This window comes from Dipodomys merriami, unplaced genomic scaffold (assembly GCF_024711535.1).
Source record: "Dipodomys merriami isolate MVZ:Mamm:240054 unplaced genomic scaffold, mDipMer1.0.p SCAF_378, whole genome shotgun sequence".
Lineage (NCBI taxonomy): Eukaryota > Metazoa > Chordata > Mammalia > Rodentia > Heteromyidae > Dipodomys > Dipodomys merriami.
The window spans coordinates 813,499-838,504 of NW_027205359.1; the positions used below are offsets into that span (position 1 = coordinate 813,499).

The 25,006-nt window shown below is 40.6% G+C and overlaps 1 protein-coding gene across 16 annotated transcripts in view; it reads left to right on the plus strand.

The window, feature by feature from the left end:
* The first annotated feature begins 743 nt into the window (after positions 1-743).
* LOC138804873 (supervillin-like) overlaps positions 744-25,006 on the plus strand; it is a 137,786-nt gene continuing 113,523 nt past the window's right edge. For 14 of the 16 annotated variants that reach the window (XM_069989372.1, XM_069989374.1, XM_069989378.1 and 11 more), the window contains exon 1: positions 8,666-8,690. In XM_069989372.1, the coding sequence (XP_069845473.1) occupies positions 8,681-8,690 (10 nt within the window). In that variant the 5' untranslated portion in view covers positions 8,666-8,680. Of the gene's footprint in view, positions 1,261-8,665; positions 8,691-25,006 lie in introns of those variants that run through there. The other 2 variants (XM_069989382.1, XM_069989384.1) reach the window with 2 other exon arrangements.

The following is a 25,006-nucleotide window of genomic DNA, read 5'->3' on the forward strand; positions in this document are numbered from 1 at the left end:
GAGGGTAGCACAGGCAATTGGGACTCTCTGTAAATGGTATTGTTGTAATTGTTTAAAAAGTGCACATGGCCCTTTAAGTAGCTGTATATAATTGTTCTTCCCCCTGCCATTTATTAAGGTCTTTGTGGTTTTTAAGTGACAGGCATGATCCGAGAGACTTATCTAAGTCTTGGCAGTTGGGAGAATACATTTTTGGTTTGAAGCAAAATATTTGTGTTGTCTGAGAACATGTACATCCCCCACCATTGTCTCTTCTGGTGTTTGGTTTTTCTACCATGATAAGAAGAGGTAAACTATCCACAACAGCCACACAAACATGAAAGCTGCAAAAATGCGAAGAAGTATGTCATTATGGCATGTATATATTACTGTACACACCTGTTAGCTTGGTCTACTTGCTTTTGCCATGTTTAGTAAATAAATAAGCTTTGTCAATGATGTGTCTGTTCAATCTGAAAACTCGAATAGGAGATGTTTGCCAGTCTACTTTGGAATTGTTGTAGTTGGTTGTAGCTGGCTGGGCTGTTGTGTTTTTAATTTCTCTCTAAAGCAAGCTGGAAGATAGTGTGGACAATCGAGCCCTATTTGAAGTGGCTGTAGCCAGAACCTGTTGAAAGGCAACAGCTGATGAGCTACTCTGAATTTCAAGAGCTATTTCTGGTAGATTAGCCTCTCTCAAGGCTCTGGAGTTCAGGCCATAAAAGGCCGGTCCCGTGTGGAGTTGCCACATTGCCTCTGACCACGTCCTCCGGCTGAATGTCCTCAGGTTTCACGTGGATTTACTCAGTAATGGAAGACACCACCAAGGCCAGCTTGGGGAAGCGCAGCCTCGAGGACACTGGGGGACTGGAGACTTCAAAGAGAAGATTCATTCTGTTCATATTTTGGTATTCTTTTTTCAGAGAAACTTTTCGGATGTAGCCTTCACCTCTTTCCTAAATCCTGGCATCTTTGGCCTTTTGGAAAGCCCCAGTCTAAATTTACCCTGCTCTGAATCATCGCTGCCGATAGAGGTGGCTGCCTTCTCTAAACTGTGATAGCTGAGTTTGTACCTTGTCATTTGTGCCAGCCTCGGATATATTGCTTCTTTGTGGGGGGGCGGGGGTAGAATTTGAAAATAGCATTGATTGAAAACAGATTTAATGAAAATCCTCAAGACATCTAAAGCTGGATTAGAAGATAGAGCCTATTTTGGTTTTTAATTAGAAAATAAGGAATTGCAGTGTGAGTCTTCTCTTCCCCTTTCACGTAGAGGAACAGGTAAGTGAAAAATCTTTGTGTAAGTCCAAACGCAGTTTTGTTTTTTTAGTGCCATCTGTCTGAGCATGCTTCCTAAGCATTTGTTGACTTTAAGTGCTGGAATGTTCCTACTAGTATCTGCTAGTTATGGCAATAACTCCTGCAAGTACCCTTGGGCTTACTTGGAGGGTTTGGAAGGATTGTAATTTTCTTTTCTTTAAAAACAAAAGAACATACTTTATAATACAGAGAGGTTAATTACTAACAAGTTGATTGATATAACTTACTAAGTACACTCAATCTAACAGGTAGCACTTGAAGTCTTGAAATTCAAATATATTCCCAAAACAGAGCACTTTCATAGTTTCACAAATGTGGGAGTGGAGTTCAGAAGGGCAAGTTTTATTTCACTTCTATTGTTACTATTACTATTACTACTATGATTATTATTATGATTACTATTCTGTGATCATACCCAGGATCTTGAGCACATTAAATATGGGTTCTCCCCCCTGGGCCTATTATTAATTTATGTGCAATTATAAATCACCAAGGATCTTCTTTCTGTCTAACCCTTGTTCTGAGGTCCTTTGTCTTGTTTCTTTATTCCTTAGATTGGACTTGTAGAACCCTTTGGCTCCAGATTCTTAGGAGGAAAAATAATCTCACTTGATGATGTAGCTTTAGAACTATAATCCATTTTTTTTAATTCACTAAGGGAAAAATATTCTGTCAACCCTTTTTAATCCCTAAGAATTACTATGATGTCTTGTAATTTAGCCTGTTGATTTGCCTCTGAAAGATAGCAACCAGCTACCCAACATTCAACGGTTGATTTGACATCACTATCCTTTAGAAAAAACAAGAGTGTTTCTTTATATCATATCAGACAAACAGGATGAACAGCAATTATTTTTGTCGGGTAGAAAAACGGAATATTTATAGAGAAGAGCCTCATCAGTGAGCACTGCTGTAATTCTTTACTGGAAGTAACACAGTCACCCTTAGGGGCATTGGGAAATCCTTGGGGATGGATTTCCTTTTCTCTTTCTTCCTTTCTGTTTGTCTGTTTGTTGTTTTTTGTTTTTTGTTTGTTTTTTTGTCGGTTGTGGGGTATGAACTCGGGGTCTGGGCAATGTCCCTGACCTCTTTTGCTCAAGGCTAGCACTCTACCACTTTGAGCTACAGATCTACTTCCTGTTTTCTGGTGGTTAATTAGAGATAAGACTCTGATAGACTTTCCTGCCTGGGTTGGCTTTGAACTACAATCCTCAAGTCTCAGCCTCTTGAGTAACTAGGATTATAGGTATAAGCTACCAGTGCCCAGCTAGATTTCCCTTTAATTGTTCCTGGTCTTTGGAGGGATTTTGTTAAGAACTGTAAATACCCAATTTATATGTTGTTTGTAAATGCATAAGATAATACCCTGGCATTTGTTAATGGCTTCCCCAACTGAGAAAAATTAAAGAGTGGGACCTGTACCCTCCATCCCCTGAGAGAATCAGCACACTTCAGGACATACCTGGTTGCTTCTTGCCAAGTCAGGTAAGCTGAGGAGCCAAATACTCATTTGTCATGCCAGCAATAGACCACCATATCACTCCTCTGAAGACCAGTGGGATGACAATGGTGGGCAGAGAAGGATGGTTTGTTATGGACTTGTTCTGGCAGGGCATGATACTGCTTGTTAACTAGCCCTCAGGGAAAGAGCTTTGTTGGAGATTAATCAAACCAATACCATGAGCTTAATCTTCAAAGTAAAATTTGAGTCAAACAACCAGCTTATGGTAGACATCCATCTCTCATCCAATACTTATTTATCTTTGCTTGTATTTTTGAGGCAGATGGATTTCTCATAGCCAGACCTCCAAAAGACTTCGAATGTCCATCCAGGATTATTCCCTATACCTGCAGTTGTTTAATACTATGCAACCGAGGACTTGCCTGCAAAGGAGAGGTCCTTTGGACTTGGCAGGCATGTGTAGTGATCTTCAGCCTGCAGAGGAGTAGGAACCACCACCAGCCTCCTTTGTTGGAAAGTGCTTTTATGTCCTGGGAGCTATGTCCTCATATTAGGTCTGCCTGGAACTTGAGGATCCCCTTTTAAAATTCTCTCTTAAAGTATGGACTCAAAGGTATCTTGCTAGGACCTAAGAGTGTCCCTTAGTCTCGAGTTTTCTAGTAGTTCTAGGCTTCATTGTTTGTGACTGAACCAGGAACATTTGTTACCCTTGACTCCAGGCCCTATAAATTCCAGGTTCTCTCTGTGTGTCTCTGATAGGATGCTCTCACCTCCTCTCACACCTCCTTGCCTCTTACCTGGGTTATTAATTTGTCCTCAATGGGTCCTTTGATCCAAGTTTCATCTCCATCCAGTCTATTCTTGCAGTGGGCTTCCTAGACAAAGCTATGATCATCTTGCCCTTCAAAGTCCAGTTGCTGTCTGATCTGGTACCAGTGGCTCATGCCTGTAACTCTAGCTACTCAGGAGGCTGAGATCTGAGGATTACCGTTCAAAGCCATCCCAGACAGGAAAGTCTAGGAGACTCATGTCTGTTTAACCACCAAAAAGCCAGAAATGAAGCTGTGGCTCAAGTGATAGAGCACCAACCTTGAGCGAGTGAGCTAAGGGACAGTGCCTAGGCCCTGAATCCAAGCATGTGCACACATGCACGTGCGCACAGACACACAGAGTCAGTCAGTCAGTCAGTCAGTCAGTCTATCCCCATGATTCATTACAATTCCACATCAAAGCCCAGTCCTGGGGAAGTGACAACAATGAGATGTGCCCAGAACCTTCTCTGACTGTGTTTCTGGTCCCAGGGCCTAGATTTTAGCCTGCACTGGTTCCAATGCCCTATGGAAGGGGTGCTCAATGAAGCCCTGGGACTCTTTCTGCCCCACCCAATGGATATTCCAAACATGAAGTTGATTGAATTGAACCCTAATGATATGTTTTTCGTTGTTTGTTTTTGTTTTTTTTTTCAGACCAAAATTTAGCTGCATTCTTTTGCTCACTCTTATTATTGTTCTGCCAGGACTCACTGGAGAGGTGTTCTGTGTTATAAGTGTTCTTTTTTCTTCCATCTAATAATATAAGCTGCAAGATTTGTCTTACTGTAACAGACCTAATGGGGTTTCTGTGTGCACATTTTTGCCAGCACAGGAAATTGAAGTGCATTTGGTAAAGTAAGCCCCTTTATTCTTGGATTCTTGCCTAAAATGAAGAAACTCATCCAGGTGCTTGACTTACTTTTCCTCAGCATTAGGCTACATCTTAGATAACACAAGGGAGAGACCTGCTCTTTTTACCTCATGTGCATGTACAGCAGCACCTTGGATGTTGTTCAGAAAGATCTCTGTCCCATCAGGACACACCTTGCCCTTAGAAGTTTTGAAGAGACATGCTTTTTGCCACATAACTTGCTTATTCTCTTCTGAAAGTCGATCCCTTAATCCCAAGCAAGTTCATAACCTGTGTTGAACTGGTTTTTGTGTATATATAATCAAAGCCATAATTCTGAAATGTGCTGATTCTGCTCGTGGCACAGCCCTAGATTTTTTTTTTTTTCATTTCACCAACTTTTTCTTGAGCACTTCACCTGTGTAGAGCTCTGGGTTGGATGCTGTGGCATGCAGCAAAGAATACAGTATGCTCCTGTCCTTGGTGATTTCACTCCCTGCAGGGTTCAGACAGGGACCTAATGATGCTCCATACATCTGGCAGACTGAAGCCACACATAATGATTGTAACAATTGCAAAATAACCAGTGGCATCCATTTGTTAGTCTGTGTAAGAGTCTATGACAGGCTTTTTACCTACATTATATCATTTAATTTCTATCACTGCTCCTGGGAAATGTCAGTATTGTACCCAGTCCATTGAAGGTAAAACTGAGGCTTAGCAAGCTTTGCCCAAGCACACACAGTAGGGGATTGGGGATGAGTTAGATTTGAACCCAGTTCTCTCTGATTTCACTACCTGTATTATTCACTGCTGCATCAAACCAGAATAGATCAAACTGTAATAGTAATTTCTTGTTGTCTAGTCCATTTTGTAAGAATGGGTGATTTATAAAGGAAAGAAATTTATTTCTTGCTATTCTGAAGGGTGGAGAGTCCACAGTCCAGAGGTGTATCAGGTGAGGCCTTCTTGAAAGTGTGGCCTTCTTGAAAGTGGGAGCTATATAATCCCTGGGCAGGACTTCACATGGAAAGAGAACACATGTGCTAGAACAGCATGCTTTATAACAAAGCCATTCTCAATCCATGAATTGACAACTGGGTTAAGTCACTCACAAGTCCAGAGCCCAGTGGTCCTATCTCCAAACACTATCAATATATAGTTTAGTGATTCAGTTTCCAACCCATGAAGATTGGGGAATATATTCTGAACATAGCACCAAGAATTCTGTACCATTCCTGATTCAATAGATAGGGGGCAGGACTGACTCTCAGCCAACAAATCAGCTATGGCTGGGGGCGTGGCTCATGTGTGAGGCCTGCAAAGCTCAAACACAAGGAAAACTAGAAGCTCTGGTGCTGCTGACTCTCAGCCCGCCAAGCAGTGGATGGGTGGGGGAGGGGAAAGGTGGGGCTCCCAGGCTAGCCCTTTTCCTCTGTGCTTTCCATACTGTCACTTTCCCCTGCACCCTCATTTGTCCCCATGGCTCTAAATTTTCAATATCTACCATTCTCCTGGCTCCATTTCTGCATATGGAGAACATACTGAGGTTTCCTTCATCCTAAATAAAGCTGCTTGGCTTCCAGCCCTCCTCTTTCCACACCTAGTCACTCCTCAGCACCCACATGAGCTCTTCTGTTCTCTTCTCTCACCCTTTGTGGTCTCCCAGTGCTCTGACCTCCCTGGTACTGACTTGAGCTTGGAGCACCTCCTTGTGGGAGTCCATCTCAGACCCAGACCCAGGCATTGGGGAGATGTGTTAGCCTTTACATCCAACATCCATACTGATATGCTCCTGAGTTCTTTCAATCCATTTCATCTTATTTTTAACATATATATATATATATATATATATATATTTATTATTATTATTGTCAGTCATGGAGCTTGAACTCTGGGCCTGGGCGCTGTCCCTCAGCTCTTTAGCTCAAGGCTAATGCTCTATCACTTGAGCCACAGCACCACTTCTGGTTTTCTGGTGGCTTATTGGAAATAAGAGTCTCTCAGTCTTTCCTGCCTGGGCTAGCTTTGAACTGTGATCCTCAGATCTCAGCCTCCAGAGTAGCTAGGATTACAGGCGTGAGCCACTAGCACCCAGCTTTATTTTTTACATACATTAGTGGAGCATGTTAGTGGGGCTCACTGAGATATTTCTATACATACAAACATACATTCTGCACCGCTAAAATCCAAACCCTTTCCCTTTCCCTGTTGCTTCCCTGTCCAATTCCTAGTAACTCTACTTGGGGGACCTGATAATTTATAAATCTGTCTCTTCACTTTCTGTCTCTTACTTGCCCAACTGCCCTTTCTTAAGATCCAGTTATGAGAAAATTAATGTGCTGGTCTTTACAAGGTGAATTCTTTGACCTGTCCATTTCAAATGCAGTGGATTCCCTTGGATTTCATAGCTTTTTTATTTCCTTCATAACAAAAAGTTAATTTCTTATTAGCTGCAAGAAGGTTTTGTTTTATATATCTTTACATTGAAAAATGAATAAGTTCTGAACGATGGTCAAAGGGGCTTTTAATGACCTATCATTTGTTGAGTGTGTTTAATCAAAGGCCTCTTAATTTTTTTAATTTATTTTTAAATTGTTGTGCAAGGGATTTCTATTCAACTTGTCAGTTTATAAGTACAATACCATACAATAAAAATTTTTAAATGTATTTAGTTTAATCAACTAGCTGTACAAAGGCATTTCAATTCCAGAAGTCAGGATAATAATATAATGTATCTTTATCAATTTCAGTCCTTTAATCATTCTCCCCCAGCTCTTCCAACCTCACCCATCTTCTCAAGTCTCTTACTTCTGATGACCAGAAGTAGAAGTATGATTCAAATGGTAGATTACTATCCTTGAGTGAAAAAGCTTAGGGACAGTGTCCAGGCCCTGCATTCAAGCACCTAGTATCTGCACCAAAATAAATAAATAAAGTAAGTAAGTTAAATTAAAATTAAAACTGATTTCAGGTCTTACACTGAGGTCTTGCATCCCAAGGATTTATGCAAGGACTCAATTTTCTGCATGTGGATAACCAATTTTCCCAGCACTATTTGTTGAAGAGGCTGTCTTTCTTCTAGTCTGTGTTTTGAACTCACTACAGAAGAGAATGCGGAGAATAGCTAGATGTCCAAGATCATGACCCTCAGCCTTGCCTTTGGGCTCTCTGTGTGTATGCCGGGGGTGGGGGTGGGGGTGGGATGGGGAATATGTTTCCCCCTGTCAGCCTGGTAGCCATGGGACTGGATTTGTAGGCGCCCTTGTTTGTGTGCCAAAACTGTTATTTCTTGTTAGAGGGAACCGGTAGTCTTTTCTTCTCGGCTCTTTTTGTGTATGCATTCCTGTCAGTAATTATTTCATCATCTTTTGCAGCCCAGGGTTCCTTGGTGCTCTCAGCTTTCCTGACACTGTTCTATCCTCCATTCTTTCCCTCCAAGGTTGGAGACAGAATCTAGGATCTCACCTAAGCTAGGCCAGAGCTACCACTGAGCTACCTCTAAACCCCACCCACTCTGCCTTGGCATTCCTGTGGTTCTCAGTGTAAAATTCCCCTCCCCATCACCAACCCACTCAGCTTGTCCTTCTCTGGGAACTTGCCGACTTCTCTGAGAAACACTCCTGGAGCTTAAGCTTTCTCCCTTTCTGGAGTTCATTAGTGCTTTGCCAGCCCTGAACAGGCTCTGAAAAAGTACCTGTGCCCTTTCATATCTGTAGAATCTGGTATTTTTCAACTACAACTATATTAAAGTAATTCTCCCAACCCCCAGAGGGACAAGGCTTACCTGTTTCTTAATTCATTCAATATTTTTAAACACAAAATTACAAAAGCATGCATAATTCCTACTTCTGTTTAACCCTTGCAGGGGGAGTTTATGAATACATGGATTTAAATGGATTAGTGACTGAGTATCAAAAACACTTCAGCTCAGCTGTTGAGCTGAATGGACTTTTTAAAATAACCAACCCAGTTGACTATCCGAGTTGCCACCTGCCCTTATTTGGAGTGTCAGAAGGGTGGTGAATATTTAGAGACAATATAAGGAGAGTCTTCCTCCTTCTCTTTCTCCTCTTTCCTGCTTGCCTCTTCTCCCCCTTTCTCTTCCTCTCTTCTTTCCTTTCCTTCCTTTTCTTCTTTCCTTTTCCTCTCCTCTTTTCATCTCTTCCTATTTTCCATCTGTCTTCTCTTTATCTTTCTGTTTGCTGCCTCTTCTCATTTTAGCTTAAGCTACTAAGTCAAGATAACAACAGAACCATGGAAATCTGTAAGTTGTGCTGGTTCAAAGGGTGCAATGCTAAGTTTTAAAACCTTGATAATAAGTCTAATCTCCCTTTACATCGTTCTGATGGCTTTTGTAATGCTATTAATACTAAAGATGATCTCTAGAAATTATCATGTTATAATCCACAGAACTTTATTTCTTAGTATCATACTTTATGAAAAGAGATTTTTATTTCTTACTAGAGTTATTTGGTAATTATTTCTCTGTTCACTTTGTTTATATGTGGATTATACATGGTTGTATGCATAGGGATGAATATTATAACTAAAAAAATACCTACTTTGGTATTTTAAATGGAGTTTGTCCCTGGCAATAGAGAAAATTTAGTACATGATATTCTAATTTAATTTTATTAGAACAAACTTAGCATCAGACCTCAGTTTCTGCTTTTGTTTTTATTAACTCAAACTTAAAATTAGAAATGTGGTAATTATTTGGCATTTTGGGCTTTATAAGGGAAACCTTATCATAGTGTGTGTGTGTGTGTGTGTGTGTGTGTGTGTGTGTGTGTGTGTGTGTGTATGTGTGTGTGTGTGTGTGTTGGCTTTTAAAAATAGATAATACCTTGTAGTCAGGCAAGATGGCTCAAGCCTGTAATCCTAGCTATTAGCTACTTGTGAGGCAGAGATCTGGGGATTGTGGTTTGAGGCCAACTCGGGCATGAAAGTTTATGAGACTTCATCTCAACCAATGGCTGGCTGGTCATGGGATGGTAGATACCCATTATCTCATTGTCAAAAAAAAAAAAATGGCTGGGTGCTATGGTATACACCAGTCATCCAGCTACAAAAGGAAGCATAAATAAGGAAGCAATCCAGGCCCAGCAGGGCATACAGGCAGACCTTTCCTGGAAAATTGCCAATACAAAACGGTATTGAAGGAATGGCTCAAGTGTTAAAAAGTGCCTGCCTACCAAGTTCAGGGCTCTGAGTTCAAACCTAGTACCATAAAAAAAAACAAACAGATAATGCCTTGAGAAGATAAACTATCATTCATATTCCTGGCTATTTCCCAAGAAGGTAAAGCTCTGGGCTTGAAAAATGGTTGCTGATTTTACAGCTCTTCCAAGGAACATTAAATACCAGCCTTAGCTGCTTTCAGTTCATCTTTGGTCCAAGTTCTTTTGTTTTAAAAGCTAACTCCTGAAGAGTAAACACTCTTGACCCTAACCATAAATATTTGTCATACATCTGGTTAGTTTTAGTTTTAACTGAGCAAAATCATTTTGGCAAAAGACTCATTTTAAGTTTGACAGCCCAACAAATTATACAAAATCCTAAACTTCATATCCCTCGTATTTCCCACACAGGCACTGACTTTAATGCAGGCTTCATTTGCAAATCTAACACATGTGTTCTTAAGCAAATGAAGTATATAATAGGATATAAACATGTATGGCCAAAATCAGCTTATATGTGTGCATAGTGTCTTCTGTCAGTCCTCAGAGAGAAAGAGAGAGAGAAAGAGAGTGAGAGAGAGAATGTGTACATGTACGCATGCATGGTTCAGTGACTTGAACTCAGCGTTCAGCGTTGAGCTTTTTTGCTCAAGGCTGGCGCTCTACCATTTGAACTACAGGTCAACTTCAGGGTTTCTTGGGGCTTAACTGGAAATAAGAGTCTCATGAACTTTCCTACTCAGGCTGGAGGATTACTACTTTTAAGAATCTATGTGTGCCTCACACATATAATCCCAGCTACTCAAGAGACCAATCTGAGGATCATGGTTCAAAGCCATCTGGGACAGGAAAATCCATGAAATTCTTCTCTCCAATTAACCACCAAAAACTGGAAGTGGAGCTGCATCTCAAGTACCAGCCTGGAGCCAAAACACTAATGGACAGGCCCTGAGTTCAAGTCCCAGTACCAGCAACAAAAGTAAAATAAAAGAATCTCTAGTTTAATTCTAACAGCTTAGGGACTGTCTACAGCTCTTCTTCTGTCAATCTATTCTTGTTCCACTGATCAGTTTGATTGTTGCTGTTCTGAGCCCCTGAGCTGACCTGGTATCAAAGCTACTGGGATCTTGAGTTGCCATTTTTTGTGTAAAACCCTGTCCTCTCTGGTGCTTCTGGAACATTGAGCCCTATGATGGCTTTTCTTTCTTCTTGACTTAGAATGGCTGTCGAATGGAGTTTGGTGGGGAGAACTGTAGGAGGTCCTGGGTTTCATCTCAGCACCGTAGGGAATGGATGGAAACTCCCCCTTTGTAGTCTAAAAGAAAAAGGGCAGTGGATGGCTTGGGGTAGAACGTGGTATCTATTAAACATTTTGTTTAAAAAGCCCAATAGTATTCTGGGGTATGCCTGGGCCATTGTATCTGGACATTACACATGAGTAGCCAGAAGGCATTTGGATCCCAGCTGGCCCAGGCATTATGAATCTGTGTGAGAAGCAAAGCTGAGAAAGACTGGGGTCTGACCCTGCTTTGACTTTTGCTTTGTGTAACCACTAATCCAGGAAAAAGAATCCTGCCTGAGGCCCTGAAGACTGGGCCTCTTCCCTTCTACAGGGTCTGGTTTTGTCAGGGAGCTGTAAACAGTCTGTTGTAGTCAGAATGAGACTGGCTGAGTTTTCCTTTCCACAGCTTTATGACATAAAGTAAAACTTGAGTGTGACAAACTATATAATAAACTCCTTTCCCCTAGAATTATGAGTTGAGGTCTTGATTCCTAATCTGAACTGGGTGCAGCTGGTTTTTGTTTTGTTTTGTTTTGTTTTCTTGTTCTTGTTTTTTGGCTCCTATTGGAGCTTTGAGGAAAATCCAATGTGTTAAACATTCTCTCAGCCCAAAGAGGCTGGATTAGCCAGACTTCCCCTGGTAACATTCCTCTCTGTCTTGTGTTAAGTGAGTCCCCTGGAAACAGCCTGGTGTCTCTACATATGTCGTCCTGCCGAAGTACATCTGTGATCATTTTATCACTGATTAGAGGTTGGCATTACACGATATTTTTATGTGGCCCATAACAATGATGGCTGGTGTTATAGTAATGGTAAAATTCCCTGAATATCTTGACCAGTTTGTAGAATGCCCTAACAGGCATCAGAATCTAAATCAAATATCTAGATTTGCTGGCACATTGAACCTGCATTTGGCCAGCATTGTTTGATCTTCTGTTCTATAGTGAGACATACAGAGATGAATTTAAGAAAAATTGAGTCTCTATTGGGAAATATCACTCCCACCAGCAATAGGGATACAGGATTCCTGGGGATGGGTGGACACATAGAAACATCACAATCACTGTCTCCTAGTAGGGTCTCCTCAAAGAATCCCCAGACTTGGTTTACTTTTGCATTCTTTATGACTATGTTCTCATTAAGTAGATTTTTTTTCTTTTTTCTTCTTTTGGTGTCAGTACTAAGATTTGACCTGAAAGCTGTGTACTCTATCTTGACTTTTTTGCTCAATGCTGGTACTCTACCACTTAATCTACTCATCCATTTATAGCTTTTGGCTGGTTAGTTTAAGATAAGAGTCTCCAGGCTGGCTTCACACCATGGTCCTCCTGAGTAGCTAGACCTACAAGTGTGAGCTACTAGCAGTCAGCAACTAGAATTTGTTTTTTATATCCACTTACTTATTCTCCAGTTGACTTAGGTTTAAATAGCCAGACAACATTATGGAGAGCATTACACATGCTCACATATGAACACACACATTGATCTTGACATATGAGAGAATATTCTAGAGCCAACGAGAGACCTGACCTCTCTGTGGGCCTGACAGTAGGCAGAAGAACACCATTTCTTTTTTTTTTTTTTAATTGTATTTTATTTTATTTGAGAACATACTGTACAGGGGGGCTACAATTACATGGGCAGGATAATGCATACATTTCTTACCAAGCATTGCAGCCTCCTCCTTTGTTTACCCTTCACTTCCCTTCCCCGCCTCCCCCCTCCACCCACCCAATTTTACCCCCCTCCCCCCACCCAATTATACCCCCCTCCCCCCCCCCCCCACACCGACATTGTAAAGCTGGTTTTGACATGACATTTTGTACTTCTCATTGTTGCAACAGGTCCACCTGAATCCTTAAACGACTTGTTTGTCCCCATCTCCTCCACATGTTATACTGACATCAAATATAGTGAAAGCGGGGGTTACACTGTGGGGGAGGGACATACAAAGCAACAAAGAAATAGTCTTATAAATGCGTTAGAAACACATGCATGAAAGAAACGAAAACATTAAAATACATATTTAAGGGTTCATTTTCCTAACATCACATTATCTGACCTTTTCCGCTTGACTCATACCTATACTAGATATTGCAAATAAGGGAAACCATGGGACCTATGCTTCTTTGGGGCTGGCTTACTTCACTTAATATAATTTTTTCCAAACCTTTCCATTTCCTAACAAATGGGGAAATGTCATTCTTTCTGATGGAGGTATAGAATTCCATTGTGTATATATACCACATTTTCTTGATCCATTCATCTACTGAGGGGCATCTGGGTTGGTTCCATATCTTAGCTATGGTAAATAATGCTGCAATAAACATAGTTGTGCTGGTAGCTTTAGTGTGGTCTTGTTTGTAAACATTTGGGTAAATGCCCAAAAGTGGGATTGCTGGATCATAGGGGAGATCTATGTGAAGTCTTCTGAGGAACCTCCATACTGCTTTCCAAAGTGGTTGAACAAGTTTACATTCCCACCAACAATGAAGTAAGGTTCCTTTCTGTCCACATCCCCTCCAGCATCTGTTGTTGTTAGAGTTCTTGATTTTTGCTGTTCTAACTGGAGTGAGGTGATATCTCAATGTTGTTTTGATTTGCATTTCTTTTATGGCTAGGGATGTTGAACATTTCTTCATGTGTCTATTGGCCATCCTTGTTTCTTCTTCAGAGAAGCTTCTCTTTAAGTCTTTCGCCCACTTATTTATTGGGCAGTTGATTCTTTGAGGATTTGTTGTTGGGTGGTTTAATTTTTTGAGTTCCAAGTATATTTTAGATATGAGACCCTTGTCCGTTGTATGGCTAGTAAAGATCTTCTCCCAATCGATGGGCTTTCTATTGATCTTGCCAGCTATGTCATTTGCCCTGCAGAAGCTCTGCAATCTTATGCAATCCCATTTGTCCAACCTTTCTTTGATTTGTTGTGCTTCCGGGTCTCTATTCAGAAAATTTCGACCTGAGCCAAGGAGACCTAGGGTTTCTCCTATTCCATCCTGTAATGTTTTCAGAGTGTCTGCTTTGAGTTCAAGGTCTTTGATCCATTTGGAGTTGATTCTGGTGCAGGGTGATATATAAGGATCTAGCTTTAGTTTTCTACATGTAGTTAACCAATTTTGCCAGCACCATTTACTGAAGAGGCTGTCTTTCTTCCATTCTATTGTTTTAGCTTCCTTATCGAAGATTAGATGGCTATAGGTCTGTAGGTTCATTTCTGGGTTTTCAATTCTATTCCATTGGTCCTGAGGTCTGTTCTTATGCCAATACCAAGCTGTTTTGATTACTATGGCTTTATAGTAGAGTTTGAAATTTGGTATTGATATTCCTCCAGCAGTGTTCTTTCCGTTGAGGAGCGTTTTTGCTATTCGGGGTCTTTTATTGTTCCATATGAATTTTTGGATTGCCTCCTCTATTTCCTTGAAGAATGAGGGTGGAATTTTGATAGGTATCGCGTTGAATTTGTAGATAGCCTTGGGAAGTATTGCCATTTTCACGATGTTAATCTTGCCAATCCAGGAGCATGGGAGGTTTTGCCATTTTTTAAGTTCTGTGTTGATTTCCTTTTTCAAGATTTTAAAGTTTTCATCATAGAGGTCCTTCACTTCTTTGGTTAAGTTAATTCCTAGGTATTTTATTTTTTGTGGGGCTATTACAAATGGAGTTGCTTTCCTAATTTCAGCCACACTTTTCTCATTGTTGGCATATAGAAAAGCCATTGATTTTTGGGGGTTAATTTTATAACCTGCTACTTTGCCAAATTTTTGAATCAGCTTGAGTAATTTGGGAGTGGAGTCTATGGGATTCTTTAAATACAAGATCATGTCATCTGCAAAGAGGGAGAGTTTTATTTCTTCTTTCCCTATTTGGATCCCCTGTATGTCTGCATCTTGTCTTATTGCTGTAGCTAGGCATTCTAATACTAGATTGAAGAGAAGTGGAGAGAGTGGGCATCCTTGTCTTGTTCCTGAGTTAAGAGGAAATGGCTTTAGTTTTTCACCATTGAGTATAATGCTGGCTGTAGGTTTGTCATATACAGCCTTTATTGTATTGAGGAATGTTCCATGGATTCCTAATTTTTCCAGAACTTTCATCATAAAGGGGTGTTGGATCTTGTCAAATGCTTTTTCTGCATCTATTGAGATAATCATGTGAAGAACACCATTTCTTAAGTGTACTGTTTTCTGTTATTTATGGGTTGGGCCAGAGAATTTATTAACACATTATTTGAAATTTACTAAAGTAAAACTTGATGCTCTTAAGAGAACATGTGGACTTTTACATATGTGTTGAAAAGGAAAAGTTCTTTGCTATAGGTTAACTGACTAGAAACTTGCTAATTTAACTGACACAAGTCAGGTTAACAAGAAAAAGGAAGGGCTGGGAAGGTGGCTCAGTGGTAGAGCACTTGCCTTGCATGCCTGAGGCCCTGGGTTTGATTCCTCAGCACCACGCAAGCAAAAAGAAAAAAGCCGGAAGTGGCACTGTGGCTCAAGTGGTAGAGCACTAGCCTTGAGCTGAAGAGCTGAGGGACAGCACCCAGGCCCAGAGTTCAGGCCCCACAACCGGACCAAAAAAAAAAAACAAACAAGAAAAAGGAATACAGATTTTATTAGTATTTGGCATGAACAGAGGTTCACAGAAAAGCAGTGAATGTTTGAAGTAATTAGAATTGACAAGAAAAGAGGCATTGAGCCCCCAAGGGTGCTAAATTGTAGGGACGTGACCAGAAAACTACTCCTGTGGACAAAAGTAATAATAAAACATAAGGCTTTTCTTCTAAGTTTTGTCCATGCTGTCGTATCTCAAACCAAATCCTGGTCTTTGCTCTCTTGTTCCTGGTCTGGGAGAGGGGTTCATCTTTACAATGTGAAGTTCATATCTCACTCTTAGGCAGAAAAGCAGAGAGCAGAGAACTTTCTGCTTCCCATTCTCAGTTGCCAAAGTAGCCATTTCAGGTGTGTATTAGTCAGCTTTCAATTTCTGTAACAAATACCTGAGATAAGTAACTGATGAAGAGAAGCATTATTTTGGCTCATGGTTCCAGAAATGTCAGTCCATGGTCTGTTAACCCTGTTAGTTTGGGCCGGTGGTGAAATAGTATATTATGATGAGGAAACAAAAGAGAAAGTAGAAGAGTCTGGGATCCAGCAATCTCTTTTGAGGAGAAAACAATACCCTCCCACGAGGTCTCATCTCTTAAATATTTTATCACCTTCCAATAACATCACTCTGGGGACCAAGTCTTTAATCCATAGAGCTTTGGGGAGACATGTGGATACAAATTGCAGCCAGGTGTGGCCTAATCTGGACTCCTTCATACTTAAACATAAAACAATATTAATACAGTACGGCAGATCCTCATGTGACATTACCCATTCTACAAGATGAGGTTTTATTCATTTGGAATCTAAGATGCTATATCGGTTGGTTGTGTACTGTTTTTCAAGTTCAGAATAATGGACACACATAGTTATCTAATCCTCAAGGTTATAGAACAGGTATTTGTAAAGATGAACATACATTTTTCTCAAGTAACTAAAGGTTTAAATAGCCATCGTTGTAGAGGACATTATGCATACTCATATATACACACATGAAAGAATATTCTAGAGCTAAGGAGCGACTCTGAATGGGCTTAGTCCCAGGCAGAAGAACATCATTGCTTGTTAGAAATAACCTTGAGTTGATAAAGATTTAAGTAAAAGCTAAATTTGATTTTTTTGGAAGCTGTGGTTCAGGTCAGGTGCAATATGATGTCATTGGGGATGGAGGAGGAAGTACATTCCTTTCAGTGTCAACTAACTAGGCTGGAAGGAACGTGAGGGAGTTGCAGTGGACATTTGAAGTATGGAAAACTCAGTATTCTGCAAATAGATGTTTCTAATAGGCAGCTGTCTTTAAATTTAAATTTTGGAAATGTTTTCATAAATATATATCCATGTATATATATATATATATATATATATATACATAATAGTATTTTTTGATACGCTAGAATGCTAAACATTGCCCAGTGCTTTAGGAACACAGCAGGTATTTAATAAATACTTGTGGCATGAAGAAATTAATGAATGGGACACACACACACACACACACACACACACACACACACACACACACACACACACACACACACACACACACACACACACACACACACACACACACACACATTTTAAATGAACTGAAAGGAGGTGAAGGCCTGTTTGTTTTCCTCTGTGCCAAAGTCCCTGGTGCAGGTTTGCTTTGTAACACTACTGTTTCATTCAGACCTTCCCCAGAAGCAAAGCAATGAAGAATTTTTACTTTAGGAAGTTCCATTTTTATACTGCAGATGCCAAACAAGGAATAACGAGTTTTAGCTTGTAACAAAATGAGTAATAAATCACACAAGGATCTGCCAAAGATATTGAAGTCTGGCACATAATTCAGCATGCCCTGTTGGATTTTCTTTGTGAATTGATAGGGAAAAAAGGATAAATAATATGTCAGTGAATTTTAAGAACCAAAAGAATGAAGATAATAAAAATGTTTGAAAATTAGGTGGCAGATGTCTAGGGAATTGTATAACTGAAGTTAATGTATCAACTCGTATGTCATAAGATGATAGGTGGTATGTTTTACTTGTTTGGTTGCTTGCTTTTGGGAGGAGGGACTGAGGTTTGATTTTGGGGCCTCATGCTATCTGAGGAGATACCCTACCCATTAAGTCCTGCAGCCAGCCCTTTTTGTTTTAGATAAGGTGTTGCTTGTGTTTTTGTCTGCGACCAGCCTTCAGACTACTACTCACTGCCTGCATAGCTGAGATTACAGGCATGAACCACTGCTGGCTTGGTTTTTTGTCATAAATCATTCATAATCTACCTGGCCTTGCCTCCCAAGTATCTGGGGTGGGATTATGTATATCACTACATCTGGACTGGATAGTGTTTTAAAATAGGACTTGATTGGTCTGTTTCCTAAATAGATACTGCTATTTTCCTACAAGGTTTCCTAGACATCTCTGACTGCAGAGTTTTCTCTGAGGCGACTTTGTGTTGGCTTCAGATACAGCACTTAATTACTGTTCATTTCAGCATCAGTGAGTAATTTAGCCTCTACTTCTGTTTTCTCATCTGTAATAAGGGAATGACAATGGAACACAGCTTGTAGGGTTGTTATAAGGACCCAAGGGGTTGATGCAATTACAGTCACCTGCCATGCGGTCACATTGATTGGTTAAAAGTAATAAGGATGTTGATTAGTCTCTATTTAAGGTAAATAGGACTTATATATAAAATTAATTTCTAGTGTGTTTGGGACTTGAATTTGAGCCCTCACACTCTCACTTTTTTTTTCTTAAGGCTAGAGCTCTACTTGAGCCACACGTCTAGTTCTGGCTTTTTATTGGTTAATTGGAGATAAGAGTCTCATAAATTTTCCTGCCTGAAATGGCTTTGATATGTGATCCTGAAATCTCAGCTTCCTGAGTAGTTAGGATTATAAGCATGAGCCACCAGTGCCTGGCTTGGCAAAATTCTTAGCTACAAACCCTTTTCTAACTAGAAATTTATTGCAGCTTTTTGTTGTGCATACCTTTGGTGTTACAATATATTAATGACCTTATAATTTCTAAGCAATGTATGGAAATGGTTTCAGAGTCTTTAATACTTTAAAAATAGTTTCACCGGGTGCTAGTGGCTCATACCTGTAATCCTAGCTACTCAGGAGGCTGAGAGCTGAGGATGGCAGTTTGAAGCCAGCCCAGAAAAGAAAGTCTGTTAGATGCTTTTCTCTATTAAACTACTCAGAAAATGTCAGAAGTGGTGCTGTGGCTCAAGTGATAGAGCACTAGCCTTGAGCACAGAGGTTTAGAGACAGTGCCCAAGCCCTGAGTTCAAACCCCAGGATTGGCCAAAAAAAAAAAAAAAAAAAGTTTAGTAATGCTGTATCACGGTATTGGTAGCAGTAACAGGAAATGCCAGAAGGTGGAGGGATGGTGGGCCTTGTAAAGCCAATTTACTGAGCAGAGTAAGTAGGGTCTCAGAACTTCCTATATACAATTCAGGTGCACAGCACCAGGGCATCCCAGCATTGACTTTGACCTCCCCCCTTCAAAGTCATGGTCTAATGCCACCTACCATCTATCTGCATGAACTTAGCATCTGGGGGCTTTATGAATGTCCATAAGCCTATGCTGTCAAGGCACCCATGATTAAGAAAGGCCCACTTTCTAAGTATCTAGGGACATTTTGAAAATTGTTTCCTGTGCTGAGTGAGGTTTGGGGTTTGGGTTTTGGTTTGGTTTGGTTTTCCTGCATAGCATACATCTCCTAGAAAATCACATCCTTATCTAAGAGATCTCATGGTATCCTCTTCTTACTGGGCTCAAAGTTTAGACATGCTATGTTTGATGGCATTGTCCCTACGTGAAAAACTGGAGAGGAAGGGTAAAAGGAGAGCAGGCAACTCCCAAATTTTGTCCCCAAGAATAAATGGAGCAGCAATTGTGTCTCCACTGGTACAGAGAGCGCCATCTCAGTGTTCCTGTCAACCTCTGGTTCACGGTGGCCTCACACACATACCACCCCAGGTCAAAGCAGGTTCTGTTTGTCCTTGTAAAGGGAGAAAGCGCTGAGAATTGATTTTTTTGTTTTCTAGATAACAGAGCAGGTGAGCCTTGCCAACATCTGGTCTACTCTGTAGGGCACATTGAATATTTCTAGAGAAAAAAAAATGAGTCAACATATTGTGGATTTCACACCATTCCATACCCCTACCCTCTCAATGGGCCATTCAGTGTCTCTTGGAGCTTAATTTCCATGGAATGAGAACTTCTGCCCTTAGGCTGGCATAAGCTCTTTTTTAAATATATGTAATAGCCACAAGTGACCTTGGATTGATAGGCTGCCTCAAGTATAAGGATTTCAGTGAAGCAGCTGTGTCCAGTCCCCTGAATGGCTTCACTCTGAATTCTGGCTGGTCAGGACCAAAATATCTCTGAGGAATCACTTTGCATCTGAGATTCCTTTTCCTCATCTATAAGGTACAACAGAAGTGGGGTGCTGCCTCCCTCTAACCACATCTAACAGTAATCACCTTCACCTATTGTTACCTATTGAGTTCAGATGTCTCTACTTTGAATACCATGCTCATTTGCTCTTTATTCTTTTCTAAAACATTGCACAACATTATAAAAACATCAAGGAATTTTTTTAATCTTAAAAGGTGGCAATGGAAGCCAGGAACTAATAGCTCAATGCCTTTAATCCTAGCTACTCAGGAGACTGAGATCTGAGGATTGTAGTTCAAAGCCAGCCCAGGCAGGAAAGTCCATAAGACTCTTATCTCCAAATAACCATCAAAAAGCTGAAAGCAAAGCTGTGGCTTAAGTAGTAGAATACCAACCATGAGTGAAAAAACTACAGGGACACTGCCCAGACATCAAGCTCAAGCCCCAGTACCAGCAAAAAAGGTGACATGTAACCATCATAGTTGGTAGGGGTTTACCTGTCAGAGCTGACACATCACGTCCTGGCATGAGGAGGACTTAGCATTTCAGCAAATCTCTCTATGTGGTCCCATCTGAGATGAGCCAGCCTGTGGCTGTACCCACAGCCACACTCATGAGAAAGATCAAGACCCTCCAAAAGAGGCCTTAGACAATCTACAACATGTAATAAAGCAGTGTACTGAAGATAATGGACAGGCTGCCTTGTTACTGAACAAAAGTAAAGCACAAATTCCAGGAGCAGGAAGTGAGGTGGAGTAGACAGAGGGATTGCTGGACTGCTTGCTGGTGAGAACACTTGGCTGAGGAAGGAAAAAGATGACATTCCTCTCAGGTACATAGTGTGATCGATAAAGGCCAGAAGAAATCAGCATAGTTCAAATGCAAAGAGCAGAGTGAGATGAAGATAGCGTTTGACACTCTGAGCACCAATGGGAACTGGACACTTTTATGATCAAGCTGTGCCATGGAGTCTAGAGGGTTTCCTTCAGTAGCTCTGAAGTTCATAGGGAAGTGCTCACTCATTCATCACAACTTGATGATGTGTGTCCTGAGTTTTAGGGGTTGAGACACCTCATAAAATAGCAGAGAAAGAATTCAAATGGGGTAAAACATGAAAAAAGCCATAACCTCAGCCACTGTAAGGAAGGAAATATACAATGGCTAGGAGACCTAAAGTGGCACAAAAATCTAGCAAATGACTACATAGACAGTGCTGGGGAGGCTGCTGGGGAAACAAGAACTGTGTTTGCAGGAATGTAGGATGGTGTAAGGCCAGGAAGGAACAATTTGGCAGGTTCTGCTTTCTTCTCTCAGATACACTTAACATGTGAGGCTGTAGCTTTGTATAAAATAGCAAAATCTTCATGCTTACCGAGAAGAGGCTGGTCGAACAAATTATGGAGCCTGCGTACAATGGAATATTATGCAGTCAGAAAGGGAAGAAGCTGTCTTTGTGTCTATTCAGGAACATTTCTTCAGTGTATCACCGAGTAAACTTTTTACACTGTTGCTGTGTCTAAAAGGATAATTATTTATTTATATTAGCAAATAAAGAAACTTGGTAAGGTAAACAAGAGAGGAATAACTAGCCGCTGGGAAATGACCGAAATGTCCCGTCGGGAACCTTCTGCACTCTGTAGGCTTTTTTACTCTCATCCCATGAATGAAGAAATTACAAACATAAATTGGAGTTTTTGGAGACTGGACTGTGGGCTCATTACACAGAGCTGCCTTTGCAGATCAAGTCCTAGCTTTATGTCTGACATTTCTTAGCAGCTGAATTTTATATGAAATTGAATAAAATTCCAAGAATAACAGTTAGGTCATATTAAAACAGCTCCCTTAGGTGCCTGTGAAGGGTTCTATTTAATATATGTTTTGTTCCAGATGTGGTCCTGTTGGCCTTGGATGAGTCCTTCAATTAAAACAGATACTGTGACTACTCTGAGAAAGAAGGCTTCCGCCTGTTAACTCCTATGCCATCACTTCCCTCCTGAGCCAGCCAGCTGCTCTGTTAAATGTGAACCCCAAGTTGCTTTAAGCCTGCTGGTGAAGAAATTAGATGAACTGTCTGGCCATAAATTATATCACTGTTCTTGGGAGAGTTTTGTAGCCTGGAGTCAGAGCATGTCACTGGATTTGAGGCTTCAGTTCAAGCATCTGCTTGATGAGTGCTTTTCCATTTTGTTTTAAAAAGTTACGTATTCACACATACAATCTGCTTATTTTACACCCTAAAGTTTTATAGGACAGTAGTGCAGGACACTCTTGGAAATACAGAGACTTATCTTTTGGAACACAAAATTAATGATTTTTTCCTCCCACCTACCTATCGCCTTTTTCTTTCTTCATAGAAAAGCAAGGGCTAGAAATATTTGGGCATTTTCTCCCAGTGTAGTGAATAAGAGGAATAGAGAAAGGAGGGCAGAGTTTGTGGAATGCCTTCACAAAGCTGATCTCTTCCAGGGGCCAAATGCCATTATGCCTACAACTGTGTGTCACTCATTGCTTCTTGTATTAATTTATATATTGGTCAGTACGCATCTTAGGTAGAGAAAGAGTACCTGAGCTTCCACTAGTCTTTCTGGTAAGAAGTTCCTTATCATAATCTGGACAGGAATGGAAAGAGATGTGCATGGCTCTCTCCCTTCTCTTTCTCTCTCTCTTTCACACAACACACACACACACACACACACACACACAGTGTGTGTGTGCATACCCCAAAACTGAGACCTTAACACAAAGCCTCGTGCTCTTGCTTAGCTTTTTTTGCTGGCTTTCTGCTAGTTGATTGGAGATAAAAAGTCGCAGGGATTTTTCTGCCCCAACTCAGATCTCAAACTCCTAAGTATATAGGATTACAGGTGTTAGCTAATAGGGCCCAGCAAAATGATTTTAAATAGTTGTTTGCCTCATTATTTTCAAAATTTGATTTACTCTTCTCTTCTTGACCATTTGCATCATTAACATTATATTAAACATTATATTGCCACTTGAAGTCTGAAGTTTCCAAACTTACACAGTTTATAGATTCTACATAGAAGACGTAACCCCATTTATGGGAACGTTTATTTTTCTTTCTCCCCCAAATCAGTCTAGTGGAGAACACATCACCTTCCTAGCCCTTTTATAGAAGAATGTAACCTGCTGGTTGGCCCCACAGCAGGGCAGATGAAGTATGTGTCTGTGTGTGTGTGGCGGGCAGGGGGAGGAGGTGTACGTCAGTCAGGTGTGTTAGAAGGCCATGTATATCCAAAAATGTTCTCCCCCTTTTTAAGTTTCTGCCAAATAATCCAAGTTCTATTGGCACAGAAAGCATTTAGAATTGTTAATAGGTCCATAAATTGGTTAAGAACACACATTCAATATAACCTAGTAACCAGGAGCCTGCATTATGAAAGAGCACTACAAAGTCTATTACTAAGTTACCAGATACTGTCTCCAAATTTAACTAAATTGGATTTATAATGATCCTCATAAGTAATGAACCAATAAAAAGTAAAGAATGGATAATAATCAACTGTGTGAAAATATAATGATCAATTATAACAATGTATGTGTATTTGTATGCCCAGGAAGATGTATGGTGGGGAGGAGCATAATGGGTAATGAAAGAGCCAGGTGCCAGTGACTTGTGCCTGTATCCCTAGCTACTCAGGAGCTTGAGATCTGAGGGTCACAATTAGAAGCCAGCCTGGGGCAGAAGAATCTGTGAGACTCTTATCTTCAGTTAACCACATAGACAGACAGACAGACAGACAGACAGACAGACAGACAGACACACACACACACACACACACACACACACACAAAGCTAGGAGTGGAGCTAAGGCTCAAGTAGTAGAGACCAGCCTTGGGTAAAAAACTAAGGGATAGAGCCCAGGTCCTGAATTCAAACCTTAGTAGCAGCTCACAGACATGCACATGTGCACACATGTACACACACACACACACACACACACACACACACACGTGTTCAGAGGCAGGGGGTCAAGTCTACTATCATAGTCTACAACAGCCTACATGTGGTAGATGTGCAATCCTTCAATCCTTAGAGCTTAACAACTGACCTAAGAGTCACATAACTAGAAAGCTATGCAGCTAAAATTTGACCTCACATCTGTGGTAGAGTCCAGGTGTTTGCCCTCTGGGCTGCTCTTTGTACAAGTGTTATCTGTACCATGTCATCAGTTGGCTGCATCTATCAGGACCAAATGTCATGAGTCCAATTCTTCCATGGGACTGTGGCAAGAACTTGGTTTTAGAACTGAGAAATCAGAACTAGAATAGCTAGGTGGAAGAGTGGGAGGATGTGCATAAATCAGCTGAAACACATTTCAACTTCAGAGCCATGCTTTAGAATGCAACAATGTTCCCTTGTCCCTAAGAATGGTTTCAAAGCATCCTTATCACAGGTAAAGGGGAATGCATTTTTTTATTTTTTTATTTTTTTTTATTGTGAGAATACCATACAGAGGAGTTACAATTACATGGGCAAGATAATGAGTACATTTCTTATCAAGCATTGTTGCCTCCTCTTGTTTCCCCTTCCCATCCCTTCCCATACTCCTCCCTCCCCCCACCCGGTCCTCCCCCCACCCCCCACCAAAATTGTAAAGTTCCTTTTTCAACATAACAACTTGTACATCTCATTGTTGCAATGGGTCCACCTGTATCCCTAGTTAAACGATTTGTTTTTCCCTTGTTTTTCCACAAATTATACTAACATCAAATACAGTAAAAGCAGGGGTTATACCATGGGGGAGGGACATACAAAGCAACATAGAAGTCATCTTATAAATATGTTAGAAACAATTGAAGGGGGATGCATTTTGATCTTTATAATTCCCCTTACCTCCTGCTTTGGGATTTGGTAAATCTGAAGTGCAGTGTCTTTAGAATAAAACATGGCTTTTAGTATTTTGAAAAACAAAGTGAACAAATATAAATCTGAAAGGTTGTGTGTGTGTGTGTGTGTGTGTGTGTGTGTGTGTGTGTGTGTGTTTGCTGGAGAAACATATTTATGTTGGTATTGTTGGCTGTTTTACCAGGATGACAAACTCGTATAATTAATTATCATCACATGTTTCTGAGATACAGAGGAGAAAAATCATACCAAAACATGT